This window comes from Furipterus horrens, unplaced genomic scaffold, assembly GCF_987537825.1.
Source record: "Furipterus horrens unplaced genomic scaffold, mFurHor1.1.pri manual_scaffold_11, whole genome shotgun sequence".
NCBI classification, from domain to species: Eukaryota; Metazoa; Chordata; class Mammalia; order Chiroptera; family Furipteridae; genus Furipterus; species Furipterus horrens.
In genome coordinates, this window is record NW_028327181.1 from 67,741,899 (window position 1) to 67,761,883 (window position 19,985).

At 35.0% G+C, this 19,985-nt stretch overlaps 1 protein-coding gene across 8 annotated transcripts in view; it reads right to left on the reverse strand.

Annotated features, from left to right (window-relative positions):
* Positions 1 to 526: 526 nt before the first annotated feature.
* The window catches only part of RHOT1 (ras homolog family member T1), a 53,926-nt gene continuing 34,467 nt past the window's right edge, over positions 527 to 19,985 (reverse strand). For 2 of the 8 annotated variants that reach the window (XM_090290477.1, XM_090290479.1), the window contains exons 15-22: positions 19,264 to 19,394; positions 18,363 to 18,446; positions 16,712 to 16,831; positions 15,303 to 15,505; positions 14,162 to 14,257; positions 12,448 to 12,570; positions 2,995 to 3,138; positions 527 to 1,586 (exon numbers count right to left, since the gene is read on the reverse strand). In XM_090290477.1, the coding sequence (XP_090146603.1) occupies positions 1,469 to 1,586; positions 2,995 to 3,138; positions 12,448 to 12,570; positions 14,162 to 14,257; positions 15,303 to 15,505; positions 16,712 to 16,831; positions 18,363 to 18,446; positions 19,264 to 19,394 (1,019 nt within the window). In that variant the 3' untranslated portion in view covers positions 527 to 1,468. Of the gene's footprint in view, positions 1,587 to 2,994; positions 3,139 to 11,009; positions 11,124 to 12,447; positions 12,571 to 14,161; positions 14,258 to 15,302; positions 15,506 to 16,711; positions 16,832 to 18,362; positions 18,447 to 19,263; positions 19,395 to 19,985 lie in introns of all 8 variants that reach the window. The other 6 variants (XR_016513910.1, XM_090290478.1, XM_090290480.1 and 3 more) reach the window with 6 other exon arrangements.

Below are 19,985 nucleotides of genomic sequence, written 5' to 3' on the forward strand. Positions count from 1 at the left end.
GAAGGGAAGAATGAACTATCACTGGAGGCTGTGTAACTGACAAATTTACTTGGTAAATGGGATTCTCTCAGAAAATAATGAAAATGAGGCGACCTCAAATTTAGAATAAACATGGGGGAGGGGAGACAGGGAAGTACACAAGTAAACATGGCCCATGTCATTTACCAGCCTACAGCTAGTGAGTTATGCTGTTACCACCTGTTCAAGAAGCGTGACCTTACGAGAAAACATTCCTTGGAATAGTAAAGGGGGGAAAGTACATGCTCAGGGAGAAAACAAACATGTACGTCACTCAGAAACCACATGAGTTAGGTACATGCAGAGGAAAACAAATGGCTTTTTCTAAGACTAGATGTCCCCACAACTTTAAAACAGATTTCCTCTTATACGCACAAATCATACTTGTCTTCTTTCCTAATGAGTATTATTTTTGTATAAAAAATACTTTTCAAGATAAAAAAGATAGCACAGGATTTCACTCAAATCTGTACAGAAATATTTCCTTTGTAGGACAAAAAACTCAAGATCACAGTACACAGTGATTATTTATTTAAATACTTGAAAAGGTCAATGATGAAAAAAATAGGTTTATCATGAGAGTTTATATTCATTAGATTTATTTTACCATTTAAAAAAGTGCTGCTTCTGGGTTGTCCTAGCCAGATGTAGATCACTTCATGACACATGCAGCTACTGGAATGCACTATAACAGACACAGCCATTCTAGAATGGTTTAACACTTTGGAAGGAAATTCAATAGTAGTAATGGGGACTGTTTATTTAAACTAAAAACATCAATAATATACAAATCTTTTTTCTCATTTGATTGAAAGGGCTATAAAATTCAACATATTGACAAAGGAAGCAACATAATCACGTAATAACCCCTCTGCTAACTGCTTTAGCTTACCCCTCCTTGAAGCAGAGCCTCCCACTCAGCTACACCGTCCTCTAGACTGCACCACGGCTTCGAGGCTGGCCTACGGTAAGTGATCGAAAGAAACCTGTGCTGGTTAGCTGACAGTGACTTGTTTGTTTTTAAAAACGGAGAGAAAATGGCAAAGATCATTCTGAGTAAATGTGAAATAAATAAGTGATCCATGAGTAAACACTACCTCTGAGCTGACTTAAACCTAGGAGAGTAAGTCAACTGAGCTCTAATACCATGTAGAAAGTCTAGAAATATCATCTCTAGAGCTCAGTTTGGGAGACCATGTCATGATTGCATATGTACATTATTTACAAAATATTCCCTTTTGGCCTCTGGAAGTTAGCCATTTTAGTTCAGCTGTTAAGCTGTTTCTTTCCATATGCTAGCCAATACTGCAGTTATAACTATCATGAATTACAAATAATTAATAAAGTAACTCTGCATGTATAAATATGTCAATATTTCTAGCAGAACTTAAAGCATTCAGAATGTACATAAAAGGATTTGTTTTTGGTAGGGGCCAGTATTTTTTTTTAATCACCGCTGTTTCAATAATGCTTTGTACATAGCAAAGCCCAAAACGGCAAAAACAGTAGCACCAAAACTTGCTCGAAGCCAAAACGTGGAGCTCTTGAGGTCAGCTTGGGTCACGTGCCTGCAGTCAGAAAATAGAATTAATGTTTAAAACATGGTTAGTATGAAAATACCCGTATTAACAGTCTGCTTGTAGGGAAGTATTAGCACACTTGTCAGGCTAATTGCATACAGTAATGCTTGCCAAAAATATTTATCAGTATCGCCACATGTATACTGCTTAATCATTATCTTATAAAGTAGACATTAATAAAAATAAATGTCTTTGTAATTAGCTACTATTTGGGAGTTAACCTAAATTTTTATACATTTTCTTCACATGGGAAATGAAGAACTTAGGCAAATCAATGTACCGCTTTTTAATATCGCCATGGTCGTTCAAAATGAAATGTAAGACAGGGATCTCACAATTTTGAGAGTCAATTTCATGGAACTTCATGTGCATTCTCAAGCCCCCAGGAACCAAAAACTATCTTGTAAGCAGTTAAGTGACAAGTGACAATACTTTTCTAAGAGCAATGCTTGAAGTCAACTTTGGAAATAGTGAGCCCCATAAAAATTTACCAAAATGATACCAAAGGGGTTGGGGAGGATTTACCAGTTTGCATTAATTTAGTTAATGCTGATTAAAGAAAGGAAAAACAAACAAACAAACCCTGGTATTAGACAGGCAGTGACAACGGTAACAACTAAAGGACGTAATGTAACATGATGAACTGAAAAGTAAATGATGTAAAAAAAAAAAAAAGCCATAGTGTGCATGACAAGAACAGGGACAGCCTGTATCACAAACTGAGTTTGTGAGCATGCTCAGTTAATAACACTGCTAAGCACCCTCAAGAGTCTCAAGTATGACAGCTTACCATGAAGAGGATACAGCTTAAAGCAAAGGTTGGGACATTTTATTCAAGTACCACTAGAGTTTTAGTTAAGTGAATGCAACTGAGTGTTATAGAAAACTCACAGAATTAAGAGCTTAGAGACTGGCTAGTTCAGGTTATTTGACAATAAAGTTAAACAGATTTGAAGCAAAAGTCAGAAATCATTAAAAGACCAAGACACTGACATATGCAAAAGAGCTAAGAGCCAAGAATATAGATTGTACAAAACTACTTTGCCTCAGTAATAGTGAAAGTGACCAATCAGATTAGTTATCACAAAATGCAATCTGTGCGTCCCTAGAAACAAGACTATTATACAATCCAGAGTACTCCATGCTTATCACCCTGGGAAAGCAACACACAGCACTCCAACTTCTTATCCTCCCCAGTTTCTATTAAAAAAAAAAATCACTCCTTATATAGTTATTATTCTACAAAGCAAATGGATAACATAAATTCACTCCACCTTGTGAATTAGTTCTTCCAACGGGCAACGTTCTAGTTATTTATTTATTTATACTTAGGTTTTAGTTTTTCCAGGTGGAAAAACTCCAACAAGGCCAACCCACTGCGTGTGGGAGCTGTTACCTGGCTTCAAGACAGAGCGGACCACGGGATGACCCCATGAAGATGGAATCTTCCACGGAGCGGACGGCGTGCACCTGGTGGGCTATGCTGCCTCCGTCGTCTGCTAACAGCGCGGCGCCCCACTCGGCCACCCGGGCTCTTAACCTTCACACACACGCACACAGTTTGCAGTTCACAGCAGAGTTCACAAAGGAACGGCGCTGAAAATAGCGCCTCTCAATTAAACAGCCCACACGGAGACGAGGTTGCCGCCCTGTATGATGCACCTCACGCTTTCTCTATTTAAAATGAAAGTATTCTATAGCAAACTGCGAATTTAAGAAAAGTCTGTCTGGATGTATGCTTTAAAACCCTTGCAGACCAGGCGAGGCAACCTAAGGCTGCCGTATACATCTTCTCTGTACCCCTCAAGGCTGGTCTTCGTCGACCCGAAACAGTAAGGGAAGCCACTGAGACTAACACCCTAAGTTGTACCTGCCAGTATGTGGTGGCCGTAAGTATTTGTTTAAAATGACGCTGACAATTATTAAGTTTATAGATGCTTCTAATTCCAGACTATCAAAAACTACAAAACACATCTGTGAAAAACTGGGTCTAATATCCCAAACTCATAGATGGTTATGGACCTATAATAAGTGTTTCAAAGTCTACAGTTCCAAGTCAATACAGGTGTATAGACTCGACCGTGAGAACGCAGGTTAAAAGTGCGTGAGAGCTTCTGCTCCAAGGTTTGGTTTCCTGTGACTTTTGTGCATTTTCACTGACAGAGGATTTTTCTAAAACTTTTTTACATTTATTTTTTAACTTAGGGAAAGAAATTGATTAGGATTAAAGTTAGCTGTAACCACATTAAAATCAGTCAAAATAATTTCTCATAAATATTCAAGAATGGAATCTGTTGCACACGGCTTCCTTTGTTGTATTTTAAGAAAGTATTAGCATTCAAAAAAATAATGTATTCTGGCTGACTTTAATGCTTAGTTTTCTTTTGCGTTTCAAGATAGCAATTATTTCCCCCAAGCTGTAGTATAGCCTTCAATAGGCAAAACAGCAGTTCATATTTACATATGACAAACAATATAGATACATGCCCAAGATATAGCTAAACACTTCAACAACTATTACCTCATAAAATATATATTAATGATTCCATCAACATTATAGTAGTTGTTTCAGGCACTTTTAGACATGGAAAACCACACTTCTGGTCATGGAAAGCTACTTAGAGACCTATGTTATGCCTTTACCATGTGCATGTAAAAGCAGCACTAACTAGGTTCTATTTAGAAGAGAAAGCATTTATAACGGATGGCGCGTTTGTCATTGCTTAGGGGAACTGACAACACCTGAATAGAAATAGTGCCATCTTAGTTGTATTCCATACCTGTTAAGAACTGAGTCTTTTTTGTCATTTTAGGTCTCAAGTAGAAGCAGAGTTAACAGTTATATAAATATGCTTTTCAATTCATTTCTAAATTCAAGCAAAAATAATTCTTCCACAATTCAAAAGTATAATTCTTTCAAAATGACTCACAGTCATTAGAATAAATTATAATATCTTATTGCATGCTTTTGCTTCTTAAAGTTTTTTTTTCATATTAAAAAGGTAATGCTCATATAGATTGTAAGATATGTACAAAATAAAAGTAGGAAGGAAAAAAATCACCTGCAGTCCTAACTCACTTAAAGCAACTAATTAAAACTTGGGGTATTTCTTTTTAGACTTTTTCTATGTATTTCTTACATAGCTGCAAAATAATTTATATAATTTTATATTCTTTTAAAAATTATTATGTAGGTCTGACTGGTGTGGTTCAGTGGGTTGGGCACTGTCCTATGAACTGAAAGGCCACTGGTTCAATTCCCAGTCAGGAAACATGCCTGGACTGTGGGCCAGGTCCCTGGTTAGGGGTGTGCAGGGGTGCAGTAGATCAATGTTTATCTCATACATTGGTGTTTCTTTCCCTTTCTTTCTCCCCACCTTTCCCCTCTCTCTAAAAATAAATGAAAATATTTAAAGAATAAAATAAAATAAAAACTACTATGTAAGGACTTTTCCTTACACAGGTGTGGAAGCCAATCAACATGTTTGGACTTGGGTATTATTAAGGCTGCTACTTAATAAGGCAGAGAGAAGGAAATGTTTCAAAATTCAGGCAATAAAGAGTTAAAGTAAGAATTGTGTTTGCACCCTGGCCAGATGGCTCAGTTAGCTGGAGTGTCATCCTGTGTACCAAAGGGTTCCGGGTTCGATTCCCAGTCAGGTCACATACATAGGTTGTGGGTTTGATCCCCAATTGGGGCGCATATAGTAGGCAACTGATCACTGTCTCTCTCAAATCAGTCAACATATCGTCGGATGAGGATTAAAAAAAAAAAAAAGAATATGCTTGTGAGTAGTCACACTAGGCATGTAACAGTGACCAAAATTCCCACGTGCTTTTGCACAGAATGCCTTAAAGAAGGTATACAAGATGCTTTTGATTAACTCTGCAATTTATGGTGAATATAAGAACATGACCCAAAATCTTTATTGGTTTAATGTCTTTAACCAATGAGTAAAGGGAATGCTATCAACTGTAATATTTAGAAACAAAAAATAATCAAATTCTAAAGTGCTCAACAGCATTAAATCCATTCTAAATTCCCAAATAGAGTATTTTTAATCTTGTTTTTTTGTAGTATGTCACAGGACATTATATATCTGGGATATGGAAACTATATTAAAGAGATCTAAAAGTCCTCAAAAAATTAGAATGTAAGGAAAGGGGGAGAATTCAGTGAGATCCAGATATCAATTAACCTTGTCTTAGGTTGCAGGCTATTATGCAGAAGAAAAGAAAACTACAGCAGTACATACTCAAAAGCAACAAAGCTAAGAGAGTAGAACCAGTAGTTCTACCAGACATTTTTATCAGTCCTCCCATGCAGCTTGTCAGAAATAAACTTGAATTTCCTATTTATCATTCTTCTCACTCATCATTGTATCCTTTCCAAACAGAACCCGGAGGTGTACAAATGCACTAATATGGATTATCTTCTAATTTTATAATTCTATTCATATATGTATCTCAGGTATCGAGTTTTAAGTTAATAATCTGAAATAGCCTATATAATGGTAATACATGTACTCTAAAGTTACTAGTGTTCATAGATATCATATACAGCTTTTTGCTATTTCAATTACACATCTCAAGTTGAAAGCTGTACTGAGGTCACCAAAACTATAGTTTTATTTTTAATAAGTGACTTAAAAAAAATCCTCACCTGAGGATATGTTTTCATTGATTTTAGAGAGAGAGGAAGGAGGAGTGGGAGCAGGAGAGGGAGAGAGACACATCAATATGAGAGAGGAACACTGACTGGTTGCCTCCTGTACAAGCCCTGACCAGGGATCGAACCTGCAACCTAGATATGTGCCCTGACTGGGCATCGAGCCTGCAGCCTTTAAATGTCTGGGGCCACGCTCCAACCAACTGAACCACCTGAGCAGGGCAATAACTCACTTCTTAAAAAAAGAACTTTAAACCTCCCTGATTTTATTCCTCTCAATGCTTCTGCCTGGTGAAGTAATTTTTTAAAATTTGTAATAAAAGTGTCTTTACTGCTGATAATAATTTCAATAATGACAATTTTCCTAATTGAACTAGTAGGCTATTTCTCAAAAACCTTAAGAAATCAAAATATAATATCCAAGAAAGATGAATTACAACACAAAAATCATAAGAAAGCTGTTAACTGAGCATGCCTAGATAGTAACATACTTTGGAAAAGGACACAGGTGTGCATCAATGTCAAAAATGCTTTACCAAGCATTAGAAAAATCAAAATTTAGATGGCCATAGATACATGGGAAATGTGCCATGGGAAACATAATCTTTATATGATAACTACTGATACTTAAAGGTCAGAATAAGCAAACTCCACCTTGTGTGTCCTTTAATATACTAACCAAATGGCAAAAATATTTTAAATTATAAACAGCAGCAGCTTACTTAATAAGAATCTACAACACAATCTCTTGGATAAGTTTAAACTTATGACTATCCAAATTCAAAGAAGGAATACAGAAGTTTCATATGAAACTAAACACTAGACAGACTTTCTTGCCTACAGTATTTTACTATAACGATAACATCCTAAGAATTCTTACATTTCCAACAGTCTCTGTAACATTAAGATTTGTGGAAACTATCCTCTTCATAAAGCAATCCTATGAAAAGGTAGTTCATTTTCATATGACAATAGTAAAATCCTCTCTTCAAAAAAAAGGGGGGGCCCTCTTCTATTAAGGAACATGATTTTAAATTGTGTAAAAGAATTTAGCTGGTTATTAAAGCAATACAGACAAATTAAGTAGTCATTAATGAATGGTTTAAATGTCACATACATCTAACTTAAAAAATACATTTAAAAATAGGGTGAGAAATTGCAAGGGTATGATGACTGTCCACCATAGCTTTGGGTCTCTGTAAAAAGTCAGTGTGAACCATGCCCTGGCTGCAAAAGTAAAATGCAGCCACCAAACTTAAGAATTAACATGAACAAGTAATTTATATGGCTAATGCAAATAATAAGATGGAATAAAAGAAATCCTAAAACCAAAATAAACATCAAGGAAAATCACACCAAAAAAACCCAAAAACTAAAGTGAACAATTTTGATTGATTTATAGGTCAGGAAGAGTGGATTATACACAGAAAATTAGCTAGTAAAGGGATTCAAAGGAGTTTTAAAAAATGACTTAGTGGCACAAACAAATGAAAACAAACACCTAAAGGGAGGGACAATAAAGTTCACAGCACACTACAGTATAGTAACATCTTCATGCAAAGTAGGAGTGTTTTCTGAAGTCAGAATAACAAATACTTAATAAATTGAAATTCTGGGTAGTTCAAACCAACAATCAAGCTCACTCCTACATAATCATTTTAACACTTTCACATCAAAAAGATATTTAGGAATATATTAATAATAAAACATAATCAAAAACTATTTCCCCAGTAACATGATTTACCCTATTTGAAGTGAAAGCATTGCCAAATATTAAAATCATCTGACCACGTTAATCTTCCTCCAAATGTATTTAAATTCAAATAATTCCAGCTATTCATAAATTATTCTAAAGAAAAACATGATCCTATCCAGATCTGAAGGGGGAGGCCGTAATTACCAAAGTTACATGTCAGATATATAGTTTAATATTTCTCATATTTCAAAATCAGTATTAAAATCAATATACATTCAATTAAATTGGAAAAAATGTATTACTACTTTGTACTTAAAATCTGTACTGTCAGTAAATAAGCTCCAAAAGAATAAAACGACAATCTTTTCTGGTCAAAGACACACAGCTAGGGAAAAAAATGGACAATTTTAGACATGAATCTATTAAAACTGACTAAGTAAAAACTAATAGGCTTAAATCTTCTCACGGTCAGATTATATAGCACTTCCTTTTTTAGCATGGGACTAAGGTCACTGAAAATATAACCAAAGTTTAAAAAAAAATTAACAACATAATATTTAGAAATGTACTTAAAGGTAAGTCCATTATCTTCTTCATCTTCATATTTTGCCCCAGCGCAAAGGAGATCCTATCCAAAGCAGGGACTTAAGTATTTACATAAATAAATCAAGGTGGGGTGTGTGATAAAGGGAAAATGTGGCCTCAAACATGTATTATCTCTGGAAGTAATTTCTAGTTCAGCTATCAAAATTTTTACATGCACACTAAAACAATGTGCTGATTTGAGACCAACGTGTATGAATATTTGTCTATCGATTTCTTTGCAGACATTTGATGAAACTTTCAGCTTAAATAAAAACTTAAAAACTGCTCTTTTACAGTTCTAAATCAAATACTAGGCATGGCGGATTTCTAAAACCGAAGACTTAGGACTTAGTGTTAAGTGAGAATCCTCCCTACTGAATTACAGTGAAAAATTCTTAAGCGACTTGTACTCAATCAATCCTTTCTGTTTATGTAATGTTAAGATATATTTAGCCCTGGCTGGAGGAGGTCAGCTGGTTAGAGCATTGTCCCCATACGCCAAGGTTGTGTGTTTGATCCCCGGTCAGGGCACGTACAGGAACCAACCAATGAATATATAAGTGGAACAACAAACTGATCTCTGTCTCTCTAAAATCAATTAAAAAAAAAAAAAAAGATATATTTAACATAGTAAACCAATGGAGACAAACCACCAAAGATTGCTAAAACCTGAGAAACACTAGGATAAGGTGATTCCACTCTCACCTCAGCACCCTGAAACTTTTTCACATTTTTCACAAGAAAGGAGTAAAAGGAAGAACAGCGTGAGGGTGAGAGATATTTTCCTTCCTTAGGTGTGCTTTTGTGTATGTATGCCTTCATTTTTACAACTTTAAGCTATACTTAAGACTGAGATTGCAAATTGGTGGCCTGTAAATATGCTTTGTTTTGATTAGTACTTTTAAAATTTAATTGCTTTGATTTAAATATCAGCAAATTTCACATCAAAATCCTGATTTCTAATCTCAGAATCAGAAGACCTGGTGACATCAGGCTTGTACAACGAATGGCCAGAGCTGAGCTGTGGGGGTCTCTTTCAGACAGGGCCTGGCACAGTCTTCACCCCTCTTATTTCTTACACTTGCCCACCTTCTCTCATTCACATACTCACCCAGACCCAGTGGGCACTTAAATTGGGCCTCCATCCCCACCAATCTTACCTACATCCTTTTGTATACTAGAAGAGACTTCAGTATACAACTTTAAATTTCCACTGTACTTCTATTCTATAATAAATTACTGAAATACTACCGGGATCAGGAAGGAGTTCTTGGAAAGGTACACTGGTTTCCTTCCTCATTTTTTTCATTCCTTCCATTCTTGATTACCACATAGCAGTGATGTATCTCGACATTACCATTAAATTACTTCTAGTTTATAAATAGATATGACAAAATGTATTCTCTTTGAGTATCACTGTACATAGTAAACTATGAGCAAGCTCATCCAATAATGTATACCCAATCTATTTTATTTGGAAGCTGACTAAACCAATCAAAGAATAAAACTGTCATTAAAATGCAGATAATAAATCAACCTGCAATTCTGGACAATCAAGAGTCTCTAGAATAAATAAAAGAGATGATTTGTGATCAGCAATTACTAGGTGCCAAGGTGGGCTCACCAAGAATAAGACTCCAAATAGTTACTTCCTGTTTAGATAAAATTACTATGCTGGTAGATAAAGAGAATGTGGTAGAAATTATATAATGAATTTTTTTAAAAAGCCCTCCATGAAATCTCTCATAAGATAAAATATGGACTGGATAATATTTTTAAGTGACAGAATAATCTTTCCCCAAGAACTGTGGACCTGTGTCACTGGAAAGAGCTCTCCAGTATAGTGCTATAGGGCTTGCTTTACCTCTCTCTCTCTCTCTCTTTCTTTCTCTCTCTCTCTCTCTCTGTCTCTCCAATCTCTAGGAATTCAACAATATTTTTTAATCACTGGAAACATAAAGAAGACATATCTACCAAATTTGCAAATAACATAATGCTGAGATATATATATAATGGGACAAATGACAAAAATAATATTTGAAATGACTGAGCTAGAACAAATGGATCAAAAAGAATATGACATTTAATAGAGATACATATGTATCTGCAATTAGATTCAAAGAGTCAACTAAAAATGGCAAATATACACTTAGAGAGGAGGGGACACTGCCTTAATAGCACTCCACATGGAAAAAAAATCTGGTTTCAATTAACCCCAAGATTAATGTGCATCCACAGAGGGCTGGGACTGCTAGAACGCCAAGTCATGCAGTAGCTAGGTGCTGTCCTAACTGGGCAACATGCGGCGGCTCGCACCGGGAGCGCTGACCTCCACTCGCTGTGCACCTTTGAAGAGGTGGTCTAAAAACCTAAGGGGCCCTGAGATGAGGACAACCAGGAATGATGAAGTCACTAAACCATCCAATTTAAGAAAAGGCTGAAAGAAATGGGGATGTTCTACCTGGAGAAGAGAAAATTAGGGGAGACATGATGGCCGTCTTCAAATGTCTGAAGGATTGCTATGTTGAAGAGGGAGTAGAATAGTCGTATGTTGTTCTAAAGGGCAGAACTAAAACTAAAGGAAAAAGAGTTATAGGGAAATCATTTTAGTTAAAAAATAAAAGCAAGAGCAAAAACCCTCTCCAATGAGGAAAGCCATCAGCAGATAAACAGCACTCTTTCAGGAAGGCATTCCAATAGGAAGTTAGGCCAGAAGAATTTTAGAATCTCTTCCAACTCTACCATTTCCAAATCAGAGCTCCTGAATGTTGTTTGGTTTGAACTAGCCTGCAGTTTTTCACAGTCGTCATGAGAGAATCTGTATTACTACTTTATGAGATGCCATTCACAGGACAGAGGCAGAACTTGACCACCAAATGAGTGTGGCAATCCCTTCAAAGCAGTCCCCTGAGATGGCTGCATTCTTATCGCAGAGCTGCTGGCGCTCAGAACCTCACCACAGCTTTCTGAGAAAGCTTTCGGAGTCAGTTTCTGGCTCCCGTAAGATGCAGTCCCACTGTCTCAGAGTCACGCCTTCTATATCAAGCTCAGATGACAATGACATTTGAATGATTTCAAAATCCTAATTCATCCTTAGACACATAAAAAAATTGACATTAGATAAAAATTAATATTACATAGGCCCTTAAATACTCACAAAATGTAAAATCAATTTGAATAAAGGTAGCATGACCAAAATAAGAATACAACCTCCCAAGTTCATTGCTTTGAGGGAATGTATATATCCTATTTTCTTTCTTTCTTTTATTAAAGCATATTATTTTCTAGGCATATGTCATGTTTTGGACTCAATTATGAAGACCTCAAAAACTAGTACTACAGATCCTTTTTTCTTTTCCATATTCTTTTGAATCCTTAAAGTTGGTTATTATCCTCAATTCCAGAAACCATGCTCTTTCAAGTAAATATTACAGATCCTTATAACAGATAATTTTTTCAAACCCAAGATATTGTTCACACTGGTTTCAATAAGTTGTATTATTTGAATGTAAGCTAAATACAGTATAACATTTTGGACCAACATGTCTTTTCCTTACTACGAATGTCCTAATTTATTTCTACAACTCTCAGACAAAAGATTTCAATCTTCTTACATATATTATCCTCTAATATGAGAGATATTTTACCTCCCTTACTAGGAAAAACAAAACTAAACTAAAATCTTATAATCCCCTAAATATATCTATTAATTCAAAGACATTATTAAGAATGATTCCAATTCTAAACATTGTCATCACAGTGAGAACTCTAATGGAAGTTAGCTGGGCATCAGTCAACTTGTCGTCTCTGTAGTGAGTATCTACGTAATAAATAGTTATCCACTTTTTTCTTTTGTATTTTAACAGAATGCCTGGTACCCAGTAAATAAAGTTAAGAACCTGTTAAGAACTGCAGTGAAGATTTTGTTCTTTACAGATTGCAGCAAGTCTGAGTTGAGGAAGTTCTGACAGATGCAAAATGTACACCTGTTGCAGGTGCACATACAGCGTAACCGGGCATGGCTGCGAAAACACACAGAAGGACAGGAGTTGAGTTCTTACTTACAAATATGGCACAAGTCGGGGTGTGCCAAAACTTAAAAAAAGACTTAGGCATAAGCAACACTAAGAAAAAGGACAGTGTGGGGCATGCTAAAGTTGTGCAGAATTCCACATATGCCAAAAATATAGTCAGCAGCCATAGACAGCTCCCTCCTCCCTCCCTATAGAAAATCTAAGGACAAAGGGGGATGGAATTATTATTTCAAGAGTTATAGTGGAATAAATATGCACAGCAATAGATGGCACCCTCATCTAAATTAATAAAAAGAAAAATTGAGTAATTAATAGCACCCGCCAAATGGACAAAGTTTGCTAATATTTAAATAACCATTCCCTCCTCCTCCTCCCTCAGCATACTCACATGCCTGAAAACCAGGAAGGGAGTGACAAATAAACAAAAAAAGTCAAAAGATGGGTATATGCAACCCTGACGAGATATGAGCAACACTGTCTTTAATTATCAAGCACTCTGGTTCCCAAAGGAAATCAAAGGGCTTCATCTTGAATAAAATAGAGGGTTAATTTCATCTGCTACTAAAACACAGCAGCTATGTATGATAGTATGAAACTGGGTAAGAATGTAAAAATCAACAATGGATCCAATTGGTATTAGATACGGAATTTAGGGAGGCTTTCTGACTCCTTTCTGGTTGAATGGAGTTGTGCTAGTTGGTACAGGCACACGGAGAACCCATTTCACCTCCGCCTTAACAACCAGAGAAGGGGGTCTCCAATGACTGCTCAGTGGTCCGAGCCACTCAGACATACAGAGCCATCACACCACCCCGGAAAAGGTACTGGCACGGAACCCCCTCAGAAGAGCGCCACCTGATGAATCAGTGCCATCACTTCCTGTAACATCTGAACATTTTTTAGAGGCTGCTCAGTCAAAGGACTGGCCATACTGACTGGCTTAGCTGTAAGAGCTGATGAGACCACAGCGCAGGTGGCATGGTTGTGGAGAGTAGCAGCATCCCAATAAAGCCTAATTGCCAACATGAAGAAAAACAACAATTAATTTATTTAAAAAACTCTTACAGGCTCAAGACATTCCTTTTTAAAGCTTGACTTGTGATGATGAACATATCACTGCTACTAAGTCACTGCCAGCTGTCATACTGGAATCCATCTGTTATTTTATAAATTGAATCTGACTCTTCAACATACACAGGCTCCACCCACCAAAAGGAGGGATGCAAAGTATGCTTAGCAACAGGGAGATGCTTCATGAGAAGGAGTTTGGGATTAACCATATAGACAAGTATCCAAGTATGTACATTTATCATATACACGCACACACACACACACACAAAACTGAAGTAAAATATTTTAAAGATGCAGATCTAAAAACACAGTTGAAGTTATTAATAAGATTTAAATAATGCATTTACACAGTAAAGACACTGTAACATATAATTAGGCAAGTAAGCCTGACCAAGCAGTGCGTTTCTGGCTAATTACTAAATGTTAATTATGGCAAGAAAGGAGATTTGATCATCTATAAGAAAATATCAACAAATGCCACCGAAGCCATAAGGAAAAAGTAACTTACAACGCAGTTTTTAGAAAGACCCAGATTTTTCTCAAATTCTCTATTCTATCAGTGATGCCCGTGTCTCGGGAGAGTCTGTCTCTGTAATGATCCTCTCTGCAGATAACATACGTGAGAGTTTTAAAGCAAAGATAGAACACATAATAAATAAGGTCGTGCTTATCTTATAGTAATAGGAATGACTTGCTGTCCAACACAAATATTATAGAATTTCAAGGGTTTACCACATTTTTTAAAAAGTACTGAGTTAATGAAGTAGCAGTCAACTTTGACTTGAAAACTAACAAATTAACACCTTTCTGAAAAACCTAAGTTTATAGCAATATATGATTATTCTATTTTATACTGTAGTTTTCATAAGAAAAATAATTTAGAGAGTAACAATTATAAATAGGATAAACTATAAAGTCCCGAGAAACGCACTGCCTGAAGAACTAGCTAGTTACAAAACAGAATTTATACACAGTACTTGAGGAGAATGCCCGTAACAACCATGCAATTTTAGGGCAGGTGGTTAATTATGAAGATGACCACAGTTATGTGCTTGCGCATATGCATGTATAGATATACAATAAATGTACATAAAATTTGTGGCACAACACAATGTAAAACATTTACATAGAGGAATTCCAATTCCAACTACCTTTTATAGCACTTAAAAATGACATTGTATCCTGAACTCAAACATACCCATAATTTAAATTCATAAAAGATTTTAGGATCCTTCACACACTTAAGGCCAATTACTCAACATAAAAATATAAAAATGAACTTTTTGTTCACATGGAATAAATGCCTTATAGGCATAAAGCAACATGTGCCAGCCCCATTTAATTGCAGTAAGATTGTTTTTTTAAATGCTGGATGGGGAGCTGAGTTTTATTGTACTCTTCTATTAACATAATTACAGCCTGCTCAAAAATATACAAATACTGTCAGAAGTATTGTTCATATAATTTTATTATGGTACCCAAACCAAACTTGTATTTATTCAAATTTGTACCTTCTCATTACAAAGTCTCTTTCTGTTGCTGAACAACTTTTATGTGACAAAGAAAGATTCCACCCTCATGGCTAATAATGGCATGCAATGTTGTTATGAACCATGCAACATGAAAATGATGACAGAGCAAATACTTACGGGTACATGGCCATTGTTGTCAACTTAACAAAGATATCTTTACTGGGTGCATCAGCAGTATTGCAAGTGAAGGCTTGTGGTGGAGGCATTTTGTGTTTCCTACAGAAATCAGTAGGTGAAATACTATATTCTTGTTTAACTTCATGCAGGTCTGACTTTGCAGCTATGATTAAGCAAGGTATTCTGCTGTCCATAAAGTGTTGCTATGGAATAAAAAATGAAATAAAAATCTGATGACAAGTTTGAAAATTACTCCGTTTAATTAAATGGGTACTAAAAATTTTCTCTGGATAGGCAAAGTGTTAATAATTTCAAAGAGTAAGTGATCTAAAAGGCAAAGATTGGCAGTGGTCCAGGTGAGTCTCATAATACTAATGCTGGTGATATAAACCTATTATGCTCTTCAGATTCAATAAAATTTGAAAAAAAATTTATTAAAAAGACACAATATTTTGAAATAAAAAGAAATCCACCTAAATTCCTCTAACCTAAAGCATACTGTTCTTTTTTTAAGCATATTTTATTGATTATACTGTTACAATAGTTCCAATTTTTCCCCTTTGCTACCCTCCACCCAGCACCCCCCACCCCCAGCAATCCCCCCCAAGCATACTATTCTTATATTACCTTTAGTCATTAAGCACATGCATTTACATACTAAATGTTTATATAGTTGCAGTCATGCTGGATATAAACATTTAAAAATATATAATACTGAATCTACATGTTTTCAGAATTCAAAACCATTATTTTTAATGGCTGCTTAATAGTCTGCTGGATTATTTTGTCTTATTTTTCATTTATTGGTTTTAAAGAGAAAAAGGTGGGGAGAGGGAGAGGGAGAGAGGGAGGGAGAGTGATAGAGAAAAACAATAATTTGTTCATTTATTTGTGCATTCATTGGTTGCTTTTTGTATGTGCCCTGACTGGAGATCAAGCCCACAACCTTGGTGTATCAAGACGACGCTATAACCAACTAAACTACATTTGAATTATGGTACTTCGATTTTTGCTATTAAAAACAAAGATAGAATAAATTCCTTTGAACATATAGTTTGACTAATAACTTTTCAAGCCTCTGGTTTTTCCCCTTGCTCTATAATTATTTTTGATGTAAATGGTAATATATAATCCATGTGCATTCCTAATAGCCAAGAAGACCTTCCATTAATACAGAGGTTCTTAACCAGAAATGCACATCAGTCACGTGTGGAAAACAGGTTTTTAAAAATACAGATCCTAGAACCTTACCACCTCAGAATAAACGAGAACCTTTGGAAACAGGACACAGATGTATGTGTTTTTAAAAAGCTCCACAAATGATTTTCTTACTTAGAAAACACCACATTATAATTCCATCAAACTCCATATAAAGTTAAACTTAGTTACAGACCAAATGAGAAACAAACCTTAAAAATCCTGGCACAGTATTCAAAGGATTTGGGGTTACTGACATCATATACTAAGCATACAACATCACAAATGATCTCGGCCTCAGTTAGAAATTCCGATTCTGAAATATCATGCATCTTGTAAAAAGAAAAAGATAATGAGAAACATAAATATTATAATATCAATGTATAATTAAAGTCATGATATTTAATTACTTGTTTAATTTAAGTTCCTAATTTAAAAAATAGTAGTTAAGTATAAATTTTCAGACCATTTTTAGAAGTGGGAAATGCAGACAAACAAGTAGCTTCTGACTTTGTGAATTAAACGTGGTGACTAAGCTGACATTTACCCAGTGACTGAAGTGTGCTGGGCAGGCCCTTTACCCACATCTCTACATTCTATAGCTAAGACAGGCTAGAGAGATTAAGTCAACTGCCTAAGATAACACATCTAACTAATCAGTAGACCAAAATTTGAACACAGATATGATTCTAAGTCTATTTTCTTTCTATCACATCACCTTTTCTCCCCACCAATCAAAAACACAAAGAACTCAATACACTACGGTCTTCTTGTTCTTCACTGTCTACACTTTATCAATGTTAACTAAAAAACTTCTAAAGAAGTATCTCATCTGTGATATGTTAATAATCGAACAAGATGAAATTCAGTACTGAGTTATATAAGGTAGTGCTTCTTTGTAGAGGAGGAGAAAGGGGAAGTGACTCAACATATTCCAAATAAAACAGTATTAACAGCATGGATATGCAGACATGAAAAATACCAATTTACAAAGAATAATGTAACAATAAAAACAAAATACCAATTTACAAAGAATAACGTAACAATAAAAACAGGAAAGCTAACTGTCAACAGTATTAACTGAGTTCGCAATAGGTAGAACTAGTAGGAAAATAACAGGGATAAACAAGGTTTAATAAGGAACTGACAAAGAACTTTTATCATAAAGAGTAAAATATGTATAAAACTCAATTGATTATTTGCCTGGCAGAATAAATTATTTCCAAAAAGAAAGAGAGGGAATGAACTTTTTCCAGTACCTGTCACTTGTTAGGAGTTCCTCATATTAGCTAACTTAGTAAGAAATCCAGGCTCAGAGAAAGTAAGCCACTTGCTTGAGGTAACAGAGCTAGTCCATGGCAGACTAGGGTTCAAAATGAAATCTGCTCTTTCTACTGCATTTCATAGTATATTTTCAGTTACACCTTTCTTTCAATCATTTTTTAAAGGCTCACACATTTGTTAACTATACTCCTTTACTGTTAAATAAAACTCGATTCAGATCATAGACACATTATCAAGCACCTGCACTAAGGTTTTCATATTAATTTCTAATTAAGAGTAAAGGATAATTTTTTTAAATAAAAGTGCAAGGAAAAGTAAAAAGGCTTTTTTATTTTTTTTACTTTCTTATTGTAGTTAACATACAATTAAGCACACAAATAGATACATTTTTACTTATAGCTATACCCGTGTAATCACAATACATATCAAGGAAATTAATTCCAATGAATAAACTGGGTGAAAGAAAAAATCACACAAAAGTTCTACATACAGCCATTAAATTAAACCTAATTAGTTTTCAAAGTTTTTTAAAAATATACCAAGTAATCAATAATCTTTATGTCCCAGAGAATTTCTTACCAACAAGTACTTCTCTTGTCCATACACATAAACAGTGTTAATCGCATAGTAGGATTTATGATCATCACGAATTTTCTTCTGCCTCTGAAAATAACCAAAAATTTCAATATTTACGGTAAGATATTATAGTAACTAGTTGTCGTCATTACATATACATGTGGGTCTGTAATAAATAAAAAGGCATTCTTCCCTACACTATGTATTATTTCTGAGTACAAAGGGGATATTGACTTTATGTTTCTTAGTTCTTAAGGTCTTAAGACAAAAGATGCATTTGTTCAGCACCAAGTGAAGCAGTAGCTGAAAAGTAAACTCTATTATTGAAATTGTATTCCAGAGACACCCGCTGGCAATTTTCATTATACTATAATTTCATCTGATATGAGATTCATCTGGCCACCTTACTCAAAGCAGCGGTCAGAATTAGATTTCAGCGTTCGATCTTAAGTATTTACTATACATTTACTTCATGCCAAGCACTGTTAGGGCTTTCACATGTGTATTCATTTAATCTTCATCTAAACACTGTCTTAAAAAAAAAAAAGGCAAATGAGAGCTAACATCATCAAAAAAACAAAGAAAGGATGGCAAACACATAATAAAATACACAGGTGATGTATTATAGAATAGTACACCTGAAACCTAGTTTTGTTAACCAATGTCACCACAATAAATTCAATAAAAAAGTATATTGAAAATAAAAATAGTAAAAAACAACAACAACCAAAAACAAATACAAAGCCAGTTCAACAGGTTTATTGTTACAATTTAGACTGTACCAATATACATAAGTCACCGAATTCTAGTAATCATCTAAAACGGTTAATCACTATAAAAACATATGTAAACTTGTGACTACAAAAGTTTGTTGGATAAAATTTTATTTTCTGAGAATTCTCACCATTAAGTTTCTTCCAAGAAGAGCCTGCAGAACTCCACTTTTCCCACAGTTTTTCATCCCAATTACATTACATCTGAACACATTTCTTTGAGTCTGTTTTTTTTGAAGGTCTATCTTTTTATCTCTTGTTACTAAAAAGAAAAAAAAAGTGAATTATGTACCACCAAGACTTACTGAGCCCCCATTTTACCTTCTGCATAATAGGATATTACTAATTATCACTTTTATCAATAAACAAACATACTGTACAATCAGTCAAGCTGTGTGTGAAATAAATTACTAAAATAATACAGAAGGGCCTCACTCAGTGGAAACGATGCATTTCTGAAAGATGGCTGTAAAGTGAACTTCTGGTAATCAAATGAAATTTATTTAATCATAATATTAAAATACTTTCATAAGGAAAATCATATCCTAAAAATGAGTTAAGATTATAATATAGCCAACATTATATCTCATTGATTTTGTGTGTGTTATTGTCATAACAAGTTACAAACTAAAATATGTTCTCTCAAATCTGCACTCTCTCAGATCTATAAATGGTAACGGGATATGCACCCTGGGGTTAACTGGCCTTTTGAATGTAGATCTGTAAAAGAGGTAGGCCAGAAAACAAAGCTTTATCAGCAGAGCTGTGGGGCATCTCTTTCTGAGGTAAGGAGACCTTATGCTGTAGCTAAAAGATTCAACTGTAACAAAGCTCACCAGAGGCAAAAAACTGA